The sequence below is a fragment of the Physcomitrium patens genome, chromosome 19 (genome assembly GCF_059467195.1).
Source record: "Physcomitrium patens ecotype Gransden chromosome 19, ASM5946719v1, whole genome shotgun sequence".
Classification (NCBI taxonomy): Eukaryota; Viridiplantae; Streptophyta; class Bryopsida; order Funariales; family Funariaceae; genus Physcomitrium; species Physcomitrium patens.
In genome coordinates this window covers 13,405,714-13,426,899 of record NC_143428.1, presented here as the reverse complement: position 1 = coordinate 13,426,899, position 21,186 = coordinate 13,405,714, and the positions used below count along the sequence as shown (strand labels likewise).

At 36.5% G+C, this 21,186-nt stretch overlaps 1 protein-coding gene and 1 long non-coding RNA gene across 2 annotated transcripts; both read left to right on the top strand.

Moving 5' to 3' along the window:
- The first annotated feature begins 9,421 nt into the window (after positions 1 to 9,421).
- LOC112295753 (putative BOI-related E3 ubiquitin-protein ligase 3) lies at positions 9,422 to 12,587 on the top strand. Its single transcript, XM_024547669.3, has 4 exons — positions 9,422 to 10,520; positions 10,685 to 10,827; positions 10,981 to 11,381; positions 11,564 to 12,587. Exons 1-4 carry the CDS (start codon positions 10,462 to 10,464, stop codon positions 12,116 to 12,118), a joined length of 1,158 nt encoding a protein of 385 aa, XP_024403437.1. The 5' UTR covers positions 9,422 to 10,461; the 3' UTR covers positions 12,119 to 12,587.
- A 4,933-nt stretch (positions 12,588 to 17,520) lies between these two features.
- On the top strand, positions 17,521 to 19,691 carry LOC112295916 (uncharacterized). The gene is made up of 4 exons (XR_002973786.3): positions 17,521 to 17,712; positions 18,120 to 18,892; positions 19,029 to 19,086; positions 19,291 to 19,691. It is a non-coding gene; the product is annotated as an uncharacterized LOC112295916 (long non-coding RNA).
- The last annotated feature ends 1,495 nt before the right edge of the window (positions 19,692 to 21,186 follow it).

The following is a 21,186-nucleotide window of genomic DNA, read 5'->3' as shown; positions in this document are numbered from 1 at the left end:
CCTCCAATAAAATCACCAAATATTGAGTCTTTTTTCAAATCATGATATCAAATGCATTATAACTTACCATCTATTTAAGAAAAAATATATCATTCTTGAAGATCTTTATCCCTATTATATTGTCTTGAAGGTTGTATTAATTATAATGTCTTGTCTGATAAGTCTGCAAATGATGGTTTTTGACTTGAATCCACTCATTGTTGATTCTCCATCTTCTTAATATCACAATTATATAGTAACTACAAAGAAGGATTGAAAGTAGAATGTAATATTTTTTAAATTATATATTTTTTAAAGCAAAGGTTTGCCATCCTTCATCTTAGTTTTGATGGATGTTGTCGATGAAAAGCTTTGATCTTCTCTGCTGCATTTGTAAGATTTTTTGCTAGCTTCCATGTGAATTTATTATTATTGTATCTGTGTTAATAAATAAGATATTCCAACCTATGTCGGCAATGTCTTAAGTCTAAGACTTCTTTTACCTCAAATTCTTGATTATTATCAGCTTCTATAAGAGGCAGTGGTATTTGTCTACTTTTTGAGATATTTTCTATGTTATATGGCTCTAAAAGAAACATGTGAAATATGTGATGGATTTTCATAGACTCCAATAGATATAATTGATAAGCAATTGGATTGACTTATTTTCAAATAAGAAATGGTTAAAATTTATAATAATCTAATTTATCACAAGAATGAATAATTTTAATATTATGACAAAGTAACCATATCTTATCACCGATGTAAAAATGAGGTTGTTCCTTACAATAAGCATCCGCATTGCTCTTTGTTATTTTTGAGCCTCTTTTAGTCACACCTTTATTGTTGTATGTAGCTCAGATAAATGATTTGTCAAATCTTTTGCCACAAGCTTATCAACTATTAAAAAGTTAAAAGCATCAAGTTGTGGATGATAATGATAAATAGCAAAGAAAGGTATTTGTTGCATAGAAGAATATACTATATTATTATAAGAAAACTCTACCAATAGTAAAAGAATTGTCTAATTATCTTATTGGTAATTAATTGTATACCTCAAATATTGCTCCAAAACTTGATTTACATACTTTATTTGTCTATCAATTTGAGTATAAAAAGCCATAAATAGTTTTATGTCGACTTTTAAAATATTAAAAAGTGTTCCCTAAAATCTTGATACAAATTGAATTCTCATATCTAGTATAATATTGTTATTCAATCCATGATAGCAATAGATATTATCAAGGAAAAGCTTGGCTATTTCTTTACCTGTGATAGTTTTTGTACATAATAAAAAATTTATCATATTGATGAAATAATCTACTATTTTGAATATAGAGTCATAAGAACCTGAGATTATAAGATTTGTAATAAGAATCTATAGGAAAAAAAAGACTATAATTATTTTGGAATGGATAAAGTTTGAGGAAGTCCATATTATCAATGACAAGAAGTTTTTTTTATCTTGAATAAATGTTACATGATTGGACAAAGTCTTTTACTACTTTCCACATTTGTATTAATTAAAAATCTCTAAATATAAGTTCTAAAGTCTTGTTGTATCCAAAATATTTGGCCATTGGAAAGTCATGACGTATTTGAAAAACACATAAAAATGCTTCTCCTTCTTGAATGTATTCTTCTTCAAAATAGAGTAGGTTTTTTTAAAACTTGAACTTGAAAGCATCATGAGACTTAAAAGAAGGATTCTTAATATCATAATTAAGAGGATCAAAATACATACTTAATTAAATTTTTTAATAAGGATTGAATCAACAATCAATGTTGATTTTATTACTTAAAGGTAAAAATGCTGTGGCTTGAAAGAAATCTTTCTTTGTTGATCAAAAGATGCATCTCCTTCTTTTGGTACAAGATAAGAATGTCTAGAAAGGACATTTGACAAACCTTGTTGTTTTTTGGATCAATAAGTGATCTTAAAATCAAATCTCAACAAAGACAAATTTCAAGGAACTTGGCAATAATTTGAAACATGTGCTGTCGGAGTAGAGAGAGTTTGCCTCAAGAAAGCGTTGGGCTCTTGGCTATCACTAATTGCTCAATTAAGTCTTGATATAAGAAAGGCTATGATTGTATATATACGTAATACTTTTAGGAGAAATTACACCAAATATGTAAGTCTTAAGTTCTCAAAAACATCCAAAATATGATAAAACCTCTAAATCCTTAAATATCATTATAGGGTATTTTTTCCAAACTTCTAATACTCATATCTTTCAATTGGCTTATTCAAACACATTCAAAATTTATATGAATTATTGATATACTTCTTAAAACTACCACAACAAATTTCAACTAAAAATTCATTGCGGATCTTAAGATATCACTAAAATCCTAATAGTAGCTTCAAACCTTAGTTTTTATACACCTGCGTGTAATTTTCTTCATATCGCACAAATTAAGCACTCAAATGCCACAAAATTTGTATATATAGCTTTTTAACACAATTATCTATCTTTTTCAAAAGGTTTGAGTCAAAACTTTATCTAGAAACTCAAGATATGGCTCCAACCATTACTATGAACAAAATCACTTACTTAGTGCCCTTAATTTGGATGTGCTGACTTCAACCCTCTATAAGTTCTTCATCCAAATTCCAAATTCATCAAATAGTATATGAAAACTGTGGTCAAAGAAGTGCTCTCTCTAACCTCAGTTGCAAATCCTTTGTTGCTCTCCATAAACATATGTTATGCCCCAACGAGTGACAGTAGGTATTAAATTGACACCTTAACTTTGAGTGCCAATAACTCCTTCATAAAAACTCCAAATCACACAAAATTTGCATCCAATTTGTATCCAAAATCCTAAAATTGCTGACCCTAGCCTCCAAAGCTCGAATGAATTCAAAAAAAAACCCTAATCCCTAATAAGGCCTCGGACAGCCTCCTTGAAGCCTATTGGGCATGACCTTTGACCAATAGGAATGAAGATATCCATTTCTTGCCTTCATCCAACCATGTCTTGCTTTCATCCTTCCCAATAAGCCTCCTACTGATTAAGAATTTATTCTTTAGGCTTTAATCTCCTCTCAAGGCTTCATATTAAACATTTAGGTCTTATAATTTTTTAAAATGCTATGATTAAAATAGATAAAATTCAAAATAAAGTTTTTTATATCTATTCTCTTTAAATTAATCTATTAACCATTCTAACATACACCAAGACTTATGAACATATTATATTTCCTAACTAATTTTTACATACTATAAGCAATTATAATACCACAATGTTGACATAAAATATTCAAGATTTTTATGGTTAATATAAATAGTGATTGGATTAGAAGTACTTTTTAGATAATGGCACCATTTGTTAATCAAATCTACAATTTCAAGAAGTTCTTTGTCAAAAATCTTGTAGTTAATCTTGACTATTAAAAATTTTCTTGAATGAGAAGCTATTGGATGAAGTTCATCATTTGTTTCTATTTGTGATAATATAGCACCTAAAATAAAGTTCAATATATCTTTTTTTATAAAAAAATGGCTAAAAGAAGTCAATATAATATAAGATTAGTGTAAAAGTTAAGATTGTCTTTAGAGCTTCAAATGTTGCTTCTGCTTCTTCATTCCATTGAAGTTTATCTTTACAAGTTAAACATGTAAGTAGAGCTATAATTATAAAAAAGTTCTTAATGAAGATTTGATATTAGTTAAAAAATCCTAAAAAATATTTGATATTTCTTATTGTTTTTGAGATCTTTCAATCCATAATAGTTTGAACTTTCTTAGGATCTTTCATAAGTCTATCATTTGAAATGATGTATCTCAAGAAGTCGACTTAAGTAATATGCAATACATAATTTTTTATCTTGGCATGGAATCCCCCATCTCTTAGTTTTTGTAACACAAGTCAAATATGAAGTTCATGTTCTTTTGTATTCTTAGAATAGATTAAGATGTTGTTTAGGTAAAAAATAACAAAATCATCTAAAAACTCTTAAGAAACATCATTCATTAGATGTTGGAAAGCTTCTAGTCTATTTGTAAGTCCAAAAGGTATGACATTGTATTAAAAAATGTCCATATCTTGTTCAAAATACAATCTTCCATTCATCTCTTTTTTATGTACATACCACATTCTATGCTCTTTGTAGATCTATTTTTATATGGATTTCAACTTGATTCAACTAATTAAGAAGTCTAGATATTAAAGATGGTGAATACCTATTCTTGATGGTGATTTTATTGAGTCCTTGATAATCAACATACATTTGCAATAATCCATCTTTTTTCCTCTCAAATAAAATTGGAGCTTTTGCAAGAGATTTGGAATGGTATATGAAGTTTTTGACTAGATTTTCTTCAATATATTCCTTGAATTTAGCCAACTCATTTTGTGATAAACTATAAATTGATCAAAATGGTAGTTAAACTCTTTCTTGAAAGTCAATTGAGTAATCATAGGGATGATGTTCTAGTAGAGTATCTACATTTTTTTTTTCAAATATACCTTTAAAATCTTAATATTAGCTTAAAATGCCACTTGAAGTCTTTCAATTATTAAAAATAGGTGTAATATAAATGATATAAGATAATCTTCTTTTTACAACATCCAAGAAAGCTCTTGTACCAAAAAATAAAAGTTTAATTACACTTGATTTATGACTTTTTACTTATGACTTATTACTCAATTATACTCTTAGTTATATTTTGAGAATAGTTAAGACTACGAGAAATCTAATTTATTTTTTGATTATATTTGTTTAGCCATGATAAATCTAAAATGATTAGATTAAAAGAAAATCTAATGCTATTAAATATTACAAAACTACTATAACTATTAATTATTATTTTTATAGGAAGAATTTCATGAATAATATTTATTGAAGACAATCGATAATCATCTATGACTTCTACGTGAACAGATTTAGTTTTGTTCACTAAAGATATGCTATGTCTTTTAGCAAATTCTTCATCTTAGAAACACAGTGAGGCTTCTAAATCTAATAAGGCACAAGCTTTGTGATATTTAGGTTGTAAAATAACATTTATTATAAAACAAGGAGAGGATTCTAAGAAGAGAATAGGACCTTCACTAGGTGTTGTACAAGGTTCCAACCGCATAATCCCTATTGTAGTTGGACAAACTTGTTGTCTAACATACTATCTTCTTTGATAGCCAAACTCTTCATTTTGTAATTACGTTTTTTCTTTGAACAATGTTGAGCAGTGTGCTTAGGTTCTCCATAATACAAGCACAATCCTTTCTGACAACAGCAAGTCTTTTTTTGCTCAGTAAGAGGTTTGAAATATACCACATAAATTTGCATATCCTTTATTTTCAAATGTATGTGTTGAGAATACATTAGCATTGTCATTGAAATATAGTAATGTTGAAGTGCACTTGTGTGACTTTCAAATTGAAATTCAAAAATTGATTATCACACCTCACAACGAAGTCAATTATTTGACTTAATGTTTAACGATCAAGTAAGTTGAGCATCAATTTTTTTACTTCATATTATAATCCGTAGACAAATTGGTTAAAAAATGTAGCATCATTTTCCTTGATATTAGTTGCAAGTTGTCAAAATTATGAAGCATATAACATTCTTGATTAATCATCTTCTTGCAAAATACGGATCTTATTGATTACAACATGAATTGTGTCATGTTCTTTATACATAGATCAAAATTCTATGAAAAAAGCTTGTAGATTTTCTAATATTAGATCTTATCATTCAAAAAAAGGTGAAAACCATGATAATATTTAACTTGAAAGAAATGTATCAATGAATCTAAGTTGTGATCTTGGAGTTGAATAGCTTTAGAATTGAAGTTCAATCACAAGTTGTACTTAATTGATAAATCCTTGAAACTTGGTTTTTATGCCAACAAACTTCTCAAGCAATGTAACCCTTGGTTCTTTAATATTTGTAGGGTGTTCTACCATAAGAGAAGAGACATAATTTAGTGCATATATTGAAGCAATTCCAATCATCTTTATATCTTCGCTTCCTACCATTCTTGTTACTTTTTGTTGTTGTAAATTGAATTGATGCATTGCAAGCATTAACTCCTTTAATTACTCTAGCATTTGTATCATTGGACTTTTCATTTCAAGAAGCTATGCGATAATAGCACTTAAAGAAGAGAAGATGTATAATATTGCTCAAGACAAATAAAAGAAAAGACTTAAAAATAAAGAAAAAAATACTAATGACAACATCAATTTAGAAGAGGATAATTTGCAACTCTTAATATGCTTAAATTTTAATAAGAAAAAGAAATAATCCACTTTTAATTAAAAAAAGACAAAGCTTTGATATTATAAGTGTATTCATGTCAATTTTTTAATGACAAGAATTCAATGAAAGCAAATAAACAAAAGAGGCTTTTTCAAAGAAATATGACAAAATAGAAATAGAAAAAAAATATATATATATATATATATATATATATATATTAAAAAATAAACTAGAATGGCTATTGCTAAAAGATAAAGAAATCAAAGACACTTGAAACTAGACTAGAAACAAGTAAGGAGTTGATAAGAGGGAAAAAGACTTCATTCTTGCTTCTATATATACTCTCTCTTTAGGATCTATGTCGTGATGTTCTATAGGACTTCTAATAACGTGTTGACTTTGTATGACATGTATCTTAACTTGCAAGACAAGTTTTTTATATGGCGCCACATAATTAGCTTATTTTCGCAAGCCATCAACATATGTGGTACATGGTTAGCTTGTTGATCAAGTTTCTAACCTATTAATCAACTACAAACACATGAAAATTTAAAACAACATCTTGAAAGCTTCTAAGAAGTTTTTCTAAAAGGTATTATGAAATTAATCTACTTTTATGTACTTCTACTTATTCATATTACCTAGGTAACATTTATAATACAAAGTGTTGGAGAAGAAGAACGAGAAAACCCCAATAACAACAAGTAGTGAGGGAGGGTGGAGAGGGTGGAAAATGAGTGACATGGGTCCTCGTGGTTGCAGGCCTCTTTTAGTTGCCTACTCTTTTCTTTTGCAGCACCGAGCGGCGCCAGGGAAGGAGGCTGACCTTGCGCACTAACATCGCAAAATTTTCTGCCAAAAGGGGTTCCCCCAGGTATGCCATTATTCTTGTGGGCCTGGCAGCCAGCGAGGAGTGCGTAATTCTCCTCTCGCCAAAGTGATGGTTGCCATTATTTTTTTTCCTGCTTCGCGTCGACTAGAATCAACTTTGGCATCCCTCTTCTTCCGTCTTCCCTTGCTCGATTGGCAGCCGTGTAAGCGGCGCCATCTTGCCACATGGTGTCCCTCCCCGTCGTGGCCGCAGTAGCAGGAAGAAGAGTGCATTGCCCCACCTCGTTGATTACCATCACCCCACGCACTCTCTCCTTTGCCTTGTCATGAGCATGTCTCGCAAAAAATTCTACGCGATCCACGATTCATGAAGCTCGATTCGCCCGAATCAGACCGCCGCGATGATTTTCCCCACCCACCTACTCTCCACGTCTTCATCTGCAGTTCTGATTTTGGCCTCTGTCTAGATCTGCTGCTATGTGGTCCTGTTGTAAACTTTGGATTGTTTGTTTCCTTTTCTGCAAAAATGAAAAAAATCCTAAATTCTCATTGACGCACATGGAAGTCTGGATTGGGTACATGCAAAGTTTCCTACATATTCACGGACAATAATGAAATGTAGTTTGTTTAGAAATTTTAGCAAAAATGGTCAGTCTGAAGCTCGAGACTAACACTCGAATTACAAATGCTGAAAAAGTGAAGATCCCCCATAATAGTGGAGAAAAGAAAAAGAAAAAGAAAACAAAAGTGCTGGAACAATTCAAATTGACTTATTATCAATGTTGTCATAATTATCAATTGCGCGATTTTTAATTCGGAAAAGGTAATATTTAGATGCTTTGGAAAGTAACAAATTTGCGATTTTTTCACGTGAATGACGACCCACTTTATAGTTTTCGATAAAGAAGTCGAGAGAGAGAGCATGATAATACGGCCTTTCCAAAGCTCAAATTACATCAATGCCAGAACAGAACCCGAGTTTTGTCTGCAAGAACGCCGAATTAGCAAGTCCAGCTCGGAAGTCGCTCGAATCTCAGAGATCATGGCCTCCGAAATCCGTCGCAAATCGGTGCCAGTGCCAGTGCAAGTGCCTTAGTGGTAGTCTCTAAAAGAGGAATTTGACAGAATGGAGTCCCCCCCCCCCCCCCCCCCCCCCCCCGTGTCACCGTGTCCGATAGGGGAAGAAATAATTCACCGAAGCATCACAACAAGGCTAGTGATGTACACAACCAAGACTTGATACTTTTCCAAGTCTCCGACGATCTCTGCGGCATTGTCTGCATCTCGTTTTACTGTTACGTCGATACAATCTACTCATTCTATCTTTATTTTATTATATTTTTATCACATCTACTTTTTTTCCGTTTCCTGCGGCCGGCACCAATGTAGAAGTCTCTGTTTAGTTCTCTTTAACTTTTCATTGCAGCTCGACAATCGTACAGGCATTACTCCAACTTTTCACATGTATCACTGGAGCTCAGGCTAATGACCACGAGGATTTTTTTGTTTGAGCGGACAGACGGTGGGCAGAAAAAAAGTTACTGGATGTCGTCATTGAGCTTTTAGTTCGTGACAACAGCCACTAACCCCATTTAGGTTATTATTCGTTTTCTCCAGCTAACAATAGATGCTCGATGCTTCATGCTGACACGAAAACACATACTATTTAAAACACATCTCTTCGAATGGAATCATTTGTGACATTTCTAGGCAACAGAATCTTCATATTTGTGCAAATGAACGCATGTTTTTCTTCACGGCCGAGATAATGCCATATTCGTGACCATGCAAGGTGCTCGTTTTCTCCTTCTGGAGACCATTACGGGTAGGCTCGCAAGCGGAGGATGCGAAGGGCACATTGAGGTGGATGTGTTGTTATTATTTTTAGGGGTGGATGATAACCATAACACACAAAGAAATGAGGAGAAAGAAAGTAGGGGTTGGGGTGGTTGGTTGTTTAGCAGGCATGGCTGGGGTTGTGTGGCAACACATGAAGAAAAGAAGAGAGAAAAAAAAAAAAAAAAAAAAAAAAAAAGCAAGAGAAGTATGGGGAAAGGGAGCATCAGAGATTTACCCTAACAACCGAATCTTGTTCCACGGAAATGCATGCATGCAGGCGATGTAAATCGGCAGTAGAATATAGTTATTCGGAGCTAAATTAGGAGGTCTCCAGGAACAGGGAGGGGCCTATTCCCAGAGCGGATCAGAAGGCGACGGTTGAGTGGGTTCACATTCACACGATGGAGCTCACAGGTGGGTTGGATTTATCCGAGCAGCAGGGACATTGAGGAGAATAGAATGGGCTTCACAGGGAGTGGTCCATCGGCTGGTTGCTGAAGGCAGGGTACGTGTGGGAGGGAATGGTGGGGGAGGCGGATTGGCTTGTCAGGGATTCAAGAGCATGAAAGCAGATTTTATTAATTAAATAATACAAGTTTAAGCACGCGAGTTAAGGTCGGTCAGACTGCTCCAAATGCCAGGCATCACGGGGCGAACTGGCCCCCCCTTTTTATGGCATTCGACGAGAAGACCAGCCTCGGGATAATGTCGTATGATGTAGCTTAGTGGCGACGACTGGCGAGTGATGATGAGGCGACCCACCTTTGCAGATGATTGACAATTCCGAGGGTCATCAGTTGGCTGGCAGGCAGACAGAGTCACAGAAGTGGAAGGCGAAATCGAGTTTGATCACTGGAGCGACGAGAGTGAGAGCGAGATCGAGAGAGAACGAAACAGAAGCGTTTGAAGTTACTACTAGTGTTGGGTGATGAAGTTGAGTAGTGGTAGTAGTAGTAGAGATGGTTGTTGCGCCTGGCAGGAAATGAGTTCACCGGTCAAATCGTTAACATCGCCATCATTACTTCGCAATTATTAATTCTTTATTGTCCGTTGTCTGCAGCCGGCTTAGATGCTTGTTGGTGGTGGAGTCTTTGCGTCTGCTGTCGCGTACCTCAGTGTCTGAGTCTGCGTCCTCCCCTCTCTGTCATGTGTGCGTTGTGCCTTGCCTTTTAATTCTCCTGGTGTCAAGTACGTCAACCAACTGCACCTCTCGAAACGCTCTTTTGGTGTTACTGCTCGCCTTTATAATTGACAAGCAAGAAAGTGGCGAGATTGAGCTCATTCATACGCTCCCATCAGGACTTCACTTCTTGCCTGGTGGTCCTTCCTCCCGTCACGAGACTTTGGATGCTAGTTTTGATTGAAGAATTGCACAAAGAAAGTACATTTTTGACGCTGGGTCCTGCGCCGTCGACTTCACCCTTGGTATTACTGAAAGGACGACGCGCTTCCTTGAGTAGAGAAACTATATGCCTGAGATTGGCGCCGGACAATTCTGTTCACTGTTTGCAAAAGGAGTAGCCGCGTTGATGAGTGTAGAGAATTAAACTGCATTTAAGAGCATTGGCGTCGGTACTGGGGGATTGGTGGTAGGCTCAATGGCAGTGCAATCGCAGTATCTGCCCAACGTCGTTCTTCCAGACGACGGCTCCAACAGGTCTTGATCACCTTCTTGGATTTCTACTCGGGCGAATATGAAAACATCATATGTTGATCTTCTTGTAGCTGTTGGTTGTTTGCAATAAACTGAAGAGTCTTGTCACTCGTTCCGTTGTCAAGACGAGGGGTTGGCAAGCTGATTTGTGCTCTAAATTGGATCAGGGCCCCGGCTGTAGTTGGAAATGAAGAGCACCCCAATTTCTTGACGGCGGGTGGTATTAATCAGAACGCGTTCAACCTCGGAAAGTTCCGGAATCCATCGACCGTGATGCCCGAATCTAACCAATACCATGTCTTCAATCAACGTGAGGCCTTGGGCATTGAATCCCTGAATTTTCCCGGTTCATTGTAGAGAAGCCTTCACATTTGGATCGTTTTCAATTTCTCGATGAATTTCTGAGAAGCTCTCAGATTTGCGAATCAGGCTGATGAAATTGTATGCCCTATCGATTTTGCAGTGGCAGGCGGGCGCCAGGGATTTACGTCGCAGCTTGATGCGTCGCTCCCGAACGGTGCAGACAAAGAAATTGTCGCAAACAATCTTCTTGGGTCGAGAAAAAGGTCACGAGAAGCTGAAGACCTTCGCAGTCAATGGCAGCAGCAACAGCAGCTTCTAATGAACACTGTATCTGAATTCCACCAGAATACGGGTCCTGGATCTGTGGTAAACCCCCAATCAACAGGTGTTTCGACGGGATTGCGGCTCACCTTTGAGGATGACCGTCTGCGGTCTTCTTCCCCCGTCTCCACCAGCGGAAGGTTAGAGGCCACGAAGATTTTTACCTCCAGCATTGCTGAAAACTTCGGCACGCATTTGCAGCAAGAGAGGGATGAGATTGAGCAGCTTTTGAAAACTCAGGTACTCAGCGTGCTTGTCATGACCTTTTAATCTGTGCAAGATGCATTGCCATGGTCGAAAGAATTGATTTGACATTGATTGCGATACCGAAGGCATTTCGATGACTGGCCCGCTAGGTTTTAGCAATTGTTTCGATCCAGTGCACTCACTCCTTGGGGTTGAATTTTAATTTGCCTCTGCAGAGGGACCAACTTAAAGCCTTTCTGGAACAGATGAGACAGCGGCATTCTCGCCAACTGGTAGCCGTAGTGGAGGAGGGATTTTCACGCAGGCTACGCGAGAAAGACGTGGAAATGGAGAAGGTGAAACTCCAGAACCAGGAATTGATGGAACGTTTCACGCAGCTTAATGCAGAATCGTATCATTGGCAAAACAAGCTTCGCACCACAGAAGCCATGGTGAACATCTTGAGGTCCAATTTGCATCAGGCTCAGCAGCAGCAGCAGGCGTACCCACCAAGCAGGGAACAAAGCAAGGAAGGATGCGGGGACAGCGAGGCGGATGACTGCGCGTCTTCTTACGTGGATGACCGCAACGACGCCCACACTCGCACCATCAACGAGAACAAGGAGCTTCGGGAGCAGCGCACTTGCAGGGTTTGCCGATGCAAGGACGTCTCCATGCTCCTCTTGCCGTGCCGGCATTTGTGCCTGTGTCTGGGTTGCGAAGGACAGCTTCACGCGTGCCCCCTATGCCGAACACCGAAGAATGCTAGTGTGCAAGTGTATATGTCATGACGTATAAACGATTAATCCCATCACAGTTCCAGGAATCTAACAGTGGGTCATAAGGCACCAACAAAAACAGAGCTATTACATGATCATATATCACTGCACAGAAAGAAAAAAAAAGAGAAGAAAAAAAAAGAAAAAGAAGAAGTGTTCATGTATAGTCAACAGACTTTCAGTGGATACCGTATTTGGGTAATCGGTATAGGGTTATCATTTATTCGCTTGAAGAGAGGGAATGTGGATACGTCGGGCAAGGCTGATTTAACTGCACACGCTACTGCTGTGTATGCATCGCAAGGTTTTACAGCCAACCAGTTACTTCCAATAGTTAGCATGATCAACCCCTCTGAAGATGTGTACATGCACCCCAATTATTTTTTTGGAGTTGTAGAGAATTTATTACATTCTTGTGATCCATTTCGGAGGTCGGTGCTTAATTGCTCAAAGAAAATACAAGAATTGTTCGCATTCTCTATCTGGGGTTGAAGTTTTGGTTCTTGCACTGCCTCATCTTTTGGTAGAATATGCAACATTTTTCGCATGATGGTGTTGTAGAGTTATGTAATATTTCAGGTATTGCACTACAATGGAGATAGCTAGCTCACAGGTTGTGCAAATATGGTTAGACTTGAGTAGGTACGTATGCAAACAAGTTGTCTAGCTGTCTTCTAGGGGTAGGAGTGCAACGCCTTTCGTGCCCCTTGTACCGTGGAAGAACAGTGACCTACTACGATGTGCACACATACTGCACCGTGGTGAGTTAGTGTTGGACCTTTCTCATAATAACCCACATCCGTCTTTCAGGTGGTAGATCACGGCACGCTTCACGTGGACATTGGGAGCGACTTCATAATCATCACCAGTTTTACTTGCCACCATATTGGAACCTGGTTGTTGATCGACGTGCGTCCAACCTGTACTTCGACAAGCGTGTGGCATTTGTGGTTTCTTACATGTCCGTTGTCACGTCCTCACAGTTTACCGTAGCGCCAGCTCTGATCGACTGACCGCTTGCCAGCTAACTTGTCCATTCCTTCCCCAAAGGCTTGTTCTGTAATGGCACCATTCAACTCAGCTGTGCAATACAGCACATTGCAGAGCGAGCGCTGCCCCACCTCCCGGAAGTTACAACCAGTGGGTCAATGAAGGGCCAAACCCTGTGCATGTCCTTAGTAAGTTTTCGTTCCGCACAACTTTGCATGACGGGCTCCTGCCACCAGATCAGTTTCCGGACCCCCCTTATCAGCTTTGATCACGGTGACGGTCAGAGCAGCATCCGTGGATCATCTTTATCAGCTACTCTCCACAAGTAATGGCCCATAACCGTAACCGTAAACTTCGTGTAAGCGTTAGGCGTGATTCGCGGGTACTTTCGCAACGCCGCAAACAGCGATTCCAACGAATTCCGATCGGAAGAATCTGAAGGAGGCGGGCCTGCATGTGCACTGATCATCCGATCGTTAGATCATCGGCCTCTTGAATTCGCACCCACCATGGCGGCAGGGTTCATCGCGTACAGTCACTTTCGGTGGTCATCCATCGAGAGTTTCGATTCCACACCACGAAATAATACTAAAGAAAAAAAAAACCGGCAAGCACACTGTAGTAGTGCTCTCGTCTGAGCGACCATCTGCATCACCTGCCACCACAGTACCCTCCTCTATTCAGTGGAAGGCGATGTGTTCCTCCTTGAGATCACGCCGCAGAGCTCATAGTGACAAATTCAAGTGCCATCTGATCACTAGTATGAAAAAACCTGTGGAATACCCGAGAGTAAGTTAATGGGGTGCAGTCCACTTGCAGCATGTTGCTCGCCTGCAAAGACATACGTGAACTCATGAACTGCATGTCGATCAGATCGATCAGATCGATCAACACTCCGACATCCAACGTACTGGTACTCTCGTGAGCTTGAGCTCCTGCACTCCTCCTATTTCTCTGGCTCCCGAACGAGAGCTTGAAGACAAAAGGTGTGCCGCATGTCCAAGTGGTACGAAGAAGCAGGAGGGGCAGATGCCAGCACGCCAGATGGATAACAACGCAATCACAAGGAACTGGGTCTGGAACTAAATTCCCTCCCCCTCCCTGCCCATGAACCTTTGCTTCCACGTTGTTATTGCTTCTCCTGCTGGTGCTGCTGCTGTATCTTCTGCTCCTCTGCCACCGATTGTCTTCCTGTTGTCAGCTTTCATGTGGCAGTTTCTGCTCTCTGCTAAAGCTCTCCTGTAACTGTCTCCACCGAGACCGCTGTTTCGGCCATGCTCCACTCACTCGGAATATTTTACATCTATACTATTTGCTTCTAAATTACAAGTTTTTATTGAAGAGACGCTTATCGAACATGTATCGATACAATTGAACTCACATTATTTTTTTATATTTGTGATATGTGAAATTTGAACATTGTTGTGATTTAACAATTTTTTTTTGGTATTTTTTTTTAAAAAATACGTGTGCGATGTCCTTTTCCATGAATTTTGTACTGATTCAATAAATATATATTTGTTTGTTTAAGAATACAAAAAAAGATCAAGAAGAGGTATATTTTTGAAGTGGCTATTTTCAAGAACAAGAAACTAGCAAGTCTTGAATCCATATTAGAGTAGAAGAAAAGTCTTGAAAAGAGTGAAAATGACCTCAATCTTATCTATACATGCACGGGTTAATAAAAAAGACCATGTAGAAGTTTCTTAAAGACTACAAGGCTTATAAAAGAAGTGTTGAAATTGTAGAATTTTTAAAAAGAAATACATAAGATTACAAGAAAATTTGATGTTGGTTTTTAAGTTCATATAGACACACTTAAATTTTAAAACATGTTTACATTTTTAGAATTAAAAAAGGCTGTTTTTAAAATTATTACAATTTTTGTGTATTTTGAGAAATTAATATTATTTTATAAAATAAAAATAAGAAATTTAAATATATATATATATATATATATATATATGCTCTTCCACTATAATATGTCATTTGTATATTACACTATTCTATATAGATCTATTTATATTAAATAAAATACATAATAGTCTTAGAATTTTTTCAATCAATATAAATTTGAAAATTTTAAAGTATTTAGCTTAAGATCAAGATTTAAAATACTATGTGCTAAAGGCTCTGCTTGTATTAAAAAATATATATTTTTAATTTTTTTTATGGTCTTTAAAATTTGAGTTTTTTTAATATAAAAACAAACATGATTTTATAGCTAGAATAAGTTCTTTAGAATAAAAAATTTTCATTTTGTGAAAAAATTAGAAAAATATATTTTACCACAAAAAACATTCAAGAAAAAAATTAAAAACATAAAATGATGCATTTACTTATAGATAGTAAAACTCTTTGTGAAAATAAATTTAAAAAGATTTTTTTTGTTAATAGCATGTTTTTTTGTTAAATTATTGAAATTTCTATGACTATATACCAATAGTTTTATTAATTTTTTTGATAAAGGTTTTATTTACCAGCATCTAGATGATTTTAGTATAATAAATTTGTTTTTTTTAGAAAGTATATTTTATATTGCTAAATTTTACAAAAAATAATTACAAGTTTTTATAAAGAAATATACTAATTTTCTTTTTTTAAAATAATTGCTAGATGAAAGAACTGTTAAGCATATAAAATTATAAATTATTATTTTTCTATTGAATATCCTACATCTAGTTAGTTTCTTCATAGATTGTCACCTGGTTTTTAAGCATATGTAATTTTACCAATATCTCTCTCTCTCTCTCTCTCTCTCTCTCTCTGTATATATATATATATATATATATATATATATTAAATCATACTTTTCTTAAACAAATAAAATAAATATGTATTATATTTTTAATTTTTAAAAAATAAATCTAACTTAAGATAATAATATTAATATTTAATTATAATTGGTTAATAAAACTTTGAAGCTTAGATCTAGTACCATCAAACTTCTCAAGAACAAATCTTGGTTTATTAATGGATGAATTTAAATTTCTTTATTAATTTACAATAAGATAAATTTACAAAAATTATAAAGTTATTAAAGAAAATTTTGCCATCTTTTTGTGTTTAGGACTAATTGCTCCTAATATTATATTTGGTGAAAAATAAATTGATGCATTACAAGCATCAAATCTTTTGTTTTATTGTACAATTGAAATATATATGTATGTAATTTATTAATAGTTTTAAAAATATATACATATATATATATATATATATATATATATATTCTAAATAAAAACATTAGAAAAAAGTCTATACAAATACAAATCTTCTTTACTTAAATATTGAAGATATCTATGACAATGTGGTTAATATTTTAGTATATATATATATATATATTTAAATTAATTAAATATTTAGAAATATAGATATGCATAATTTAATATAAATAAAATATGTAATGCACTCAATAAAACCATGAAGATAATTTGAAAGAATTGGTACTATAAAATATATTTTATCTTTGGAAATAATAAAAAAAAACATATATCATAGCTATAATAAGCTCTAAAATATGTTCACACATTTATACTTATACATATATATATATATATATATATATATACATATAGACAATTTTTTATGAAGATTTTCTAAATTTAATATTTAAATAAAAATTTTCATTTTATTTTATTATAATATAAGTAATTTTATTTTAATTTTACATTTATTTGATTTTATTTTATCACTTATTAATTTTAAAATATCAAAATTTATCCTTAATAAAAACCTAAATTTTATTTTGAATTAAAAATAAAAAAGGTAGTATATTTAAAGAAAATTTAAACTACCTATTGATACATTGTCATAAAAATATTAATAAAATATGAATAGAATATTGAAAATCATGGAAGAATGATATGCTGTACGTGAAATTTGAAGAATGATTATTCTCTCTCTCTCTCTCTCTCACACACACACACATATAGATATATATATATATATATATATAAATATATATATGTATATATAAATATAAATATATTTTTAAAAATTAGAAAATATGTTTCTAAAAAACTTTAAGAAATATAAAGAGATATCAAAAGTTTAAAGACTTAATATATTAAAAACTAAGAAACTGGAAAATTAATATCATGCAAATATAAAAATTAGAGTGGAATTTTTTTCCTCCTGGGGCAATATTTCTGATGACAATGCATTTTAATTATGTACAAAAAATAATGGATCAGATGTATCTTTTAATTCACTAAAACTGTTTGCCCATCTCCACTTCGTCACTGGTTTCTTCCTCGTTCGTTCGTTCTCCTTTTCATCCATTCTGTCTCCGTCCATCCATTCGCCCCGCCATCCGTCCTTCCTTCCTTCCATCGTTAAGTTTGTCCTTTCGCTCGTACTTTCGTTCGTTCGTATTGCCTTCGACTAAGCTCCCGCATCGGAGTGTCGCCACCGCTGTGAATGGCGCATGCAGGCATAATTCCGCTGCGCTTGATCCACAGCCGCAGACACAACTCATGCTCGAAACTCATCTGGCTGCCATGGCCGAACTAGCATGGCTGGGCAGGAAGTGACTGCTGCGGTACCATTTCACCTGCTCCGAAGAAGACTGCTTCTGAGAGTGTCATTCTCAGTATGCCTTTCTGCTATTGAGAACTGTAAGAGTTTGCTGCTTTGGAAGAAAATGATGTGTTGATACTATTTCAGCGAGTCATCCTATGATTTGGGTTTCTTTTTGTCGATGCTTTGTGCGGTCCTACTCAGGATTCTGTGTACCTTGCTGGTTTGAATCCTTGTGTGGGTAAGCCTTTGCCTTGTTTTGTGGAAGCTCCTCACATCGGCAACCGCGAAGTGCAGCCACATTTTCCTGTGCTCCAGGATCAAAAGGAATGGTAGTTTTATCTTTGGATTGAGACCTGAGGTCTGTCCCGTTTCAAGAGTTATGGATGCTGAATTGCTCTTGAAACCAGGTGAATTTTCAGTGGCGGCTGCATAAGTGGTGCTTGCCCTGCATACTGTGGTAGAGGTTGTGGTGACTGCCTTGCGCTTACTGCGGATTTTACAGGCGTGTACGAAGTGGTGAAAGGCGCCCTTCGAAGGTGACAGTGATCATCAAGGTGGATCCCGAAGCAGTCTCGAACCTGACGAGCTGATCCCGAGCAGGAGGTGACGTTTTCTTACTAACCACCATCTGTCTTCAGATAAATGCGAAAGTCGGTATTCGTGCCTACATAGCAATCGAAAATTCTTTTACTTACGGATCGATTCTCACGACTCATACGGTAAAATGAGAAAAGGTACATTTCATGCACAAGATCAAGAGAGTAATCACGACCACAGGAACAGAAGATGTTATAATGCATCATGTTCCGGTTGGAGAAGCGATATGCCGGTATTCGGAACATCTTTTTCTAGCGGATGTCTGGAGGAGTCCTTCGCATGGAGGGATGATATACCTCGTATCAGGGGTTGTAGTGGTGGAGATTACGAGCATTTCGAATCTCTTCAGGGAGCGGAAGAGTGATTGCTAATCTGTAAATGCTGGACAGCGTGTGTGGATTATGGCTCGTCATTTCGTTCAGGATTCTGCCTCTACAGATGGAGCCGTTCTATTCGGTCAAAGCAAGCGTTATGTTCCATCCAGAATCTCGAATCCAGGTTACTTGAAACGCGTCATCCTCTGAAGCGACCTCTGATGGTGTAGATCGCGTTGAACATTGGTTTGAGGACGTCCACAGCAGTTCGCACCAATTTGAATATTGGAATACCAGAGAAGCTGGTCTGTCAAGATCGAGTGTACTCGGGAGGGTACCTTCAGGTTCTCCGGCAAAAGCACAAGTTAACATTCTTACCGTAACAATGTGGCTTGAATAGTGCTTCACAGTTTGGAACGCACAGTGAATGGATATACCAAATGATGCACATCAAGATCCTAAATTTTGATACGACTGACGACCTTGGTGCGAAGTGACAGATGATTGTGATGAGTGAAGCTCGTCATTGAAGTGTAACGGAGTGGGAATGAACAATAGGTAAACTTCTGTTGGAAGGATGCACACCGTTCTTGCAGCTGCAGAATGGTTGCGAAGCTATTACTTGCACTGTTACGTGATCGGTGGTTTTTTAGACAATTCTTCCAATAAGAACTTCACACGCTCTCGACTCCTGTTTAATGTCGTAGGTTAAACGATTGGAGTTGATGAGTTGAGACCGCCTGTTGTTTGTTTCGTTTGCAGAGCAGTGTCGTCAATTTCTCGATCGATCTCAGTGTTGTGTAGGACGGCCTGCACTTTCCAGGTGACGGAACCCCCTGCTTTCACCTATCCAGCAAAGGAAGTCACACTCAGACCATATTAGGGTTCATGTTCGTCAAGTTTTCATTTATTTTTCTGTCCGTATGTTTGTCCATCTGCTTGAGTTTTGCTTGCCTAATTCTATCTAAGCCTTGTATCTATGCACATCAGCTTGATGTGCAAGCAACCTCGAAACTCTTGCTTCTTAGTCTAGGATTTGAAAATCGAGTTGTCGGTACGAGGGTTGGCTATGTCATTCACAGGGGACAGTCGCATTGGAGTCATAATCCTAGTTGGATTAGTTTGTGTGCACGATATGAAATTGGAATTTCTCGTTTTCATTTTGTTTTGTTCCTCTTCCCTTTCACGAGTTTGATGATGACAAAGTCAAGCGTGTGAGTATTTCTTGTAATTTGATTCAACATGTATTGCGGAGATCACGTTAGCTTGGACGAGAGAATAATGTCAAGGATCAAGAAGTTGGTGTATCAAGTGCTGTACACGACGAGTTCGAGTGGAGAAACAGATTGTTGAATGAATTTCCGGCCACTATGAGCAGTTGTGAGAGTTGCAGATGCTTAATTTTGGTTGCTAATGCACTTCACATCCTACTATTCATTGCGACTGACACAAACCTCTATAAATCGTAGACCTGACTTCCAGCACCCTGTGTGAATGTGGAAAAAATTGGAAAGTATAAAGAATTTCTATTAAATGGGTAAATTAACATATTTTAACCAAAATTCTTTGTAGATGTAACGGCTCTTCTGAGCCCAACATCTGGCAGCCATGCACTCAAGATGAAACCACTGACTGGCGCTACATAGTCTTTGTTTTGTCAGTGGAACTTCCAACTTGTCGAGTCTGCCATCTTTGACTCATCCAGTTCTGAAACTAAATTTTGATGCATTTCAGAAAGGAAATCTTGAGCAAGTCGTTACATTCCTTGGTGCAACTTGACATACTTTTTTCTTTTTTTTGTTTGTTTGTTTGTTTGTTTTTTTTCTCATGTTGTGGATGTTACTGCTCTAGAGAAGTGGACCCAACTCTTCCTTAAAATCACTCCTGATAAACAGGTTCTGTTTCAAACCTGTCAGCGGCCATAGAGCCTCAGTTTCTACGTCATAATTAGAAACGCGGGTGTGCACCTGCATTCTTCAATCCATGGCTAGCCTCTAGATTTGAAATGTTTGAAACATCCGTACTTTTTTGGTTATTGAGTTGATGGAGTGTCCACATGGAGTCCGGGTGGGTGATGAATCTGGAGGTGAAGCCCGAAGTGAAGCTCGAGTTCAAGCTTATCATCGTCATCCACGATGGCAGTGTCCTCTGGGAAGAGATTCCCAACCGCATGTCGTCACTTCCTAACGTTTGAAGTGAAGTTAATTTTGCAACTTGTTGGACTTTCATTCGAAAGACCAAGCTTCAGATACGAGAGAGCGAGGGGAGGGTCAAGCGAAATGAAATCGTATATTGAAAACGTTCAGTAAAGGACGAAGAGTATGGGCAGAGTGGGACTGAGTTTTCGGGTACGGTCAAGTTTCTGTGGAGTAAATGATAACATAATAACGAAATGAGTTTGAATGAAACACCGAATGCCTGGTACATAACACTCCCCGAAATCAGCTCTTGCAATAGTTCGAAAAACTATTTAAGGAAATATAGGTGACTTGCCGCAACAAAGACCTGGCCCACTCTCATCTTTTACATTTTGTAACACAATCGAGGCGCAAGTTGCAGGACCTTTATCCACTACCAAAGCTGTTGATTTAATTTTTCAACTCTCAATGACCCGGTGACGTAGTAAGACAATTCGTTCTGCAGTGCCTAGATTCTAGA

Excerpts from the sequence above, each read along its gene's own strand:
- LOC112295753 (XM_024547669.3), top strand. The coding sequence starts at position 10,462 with ATGGCAGTGCAATCGCAGTATCTGCCCAACGTCGTTCTTCCAGACGAC. Across the intron at positions 10,521-10,684 it reads CCAGACGACGGCTCCAACAG|GGCCCCGGCTGTAGTTGGAA; the intron begins GTCTTGATCACC and ends AAATTGGATCAG. Across the intron at positions 10,828-10,980 it reads ATACCATGTCTTCAATCAAC|TGGCAGGCGGGCGCCAGGGA; the intron begins GTGAGGCCTTGG and ends TCGATTTTGCAG.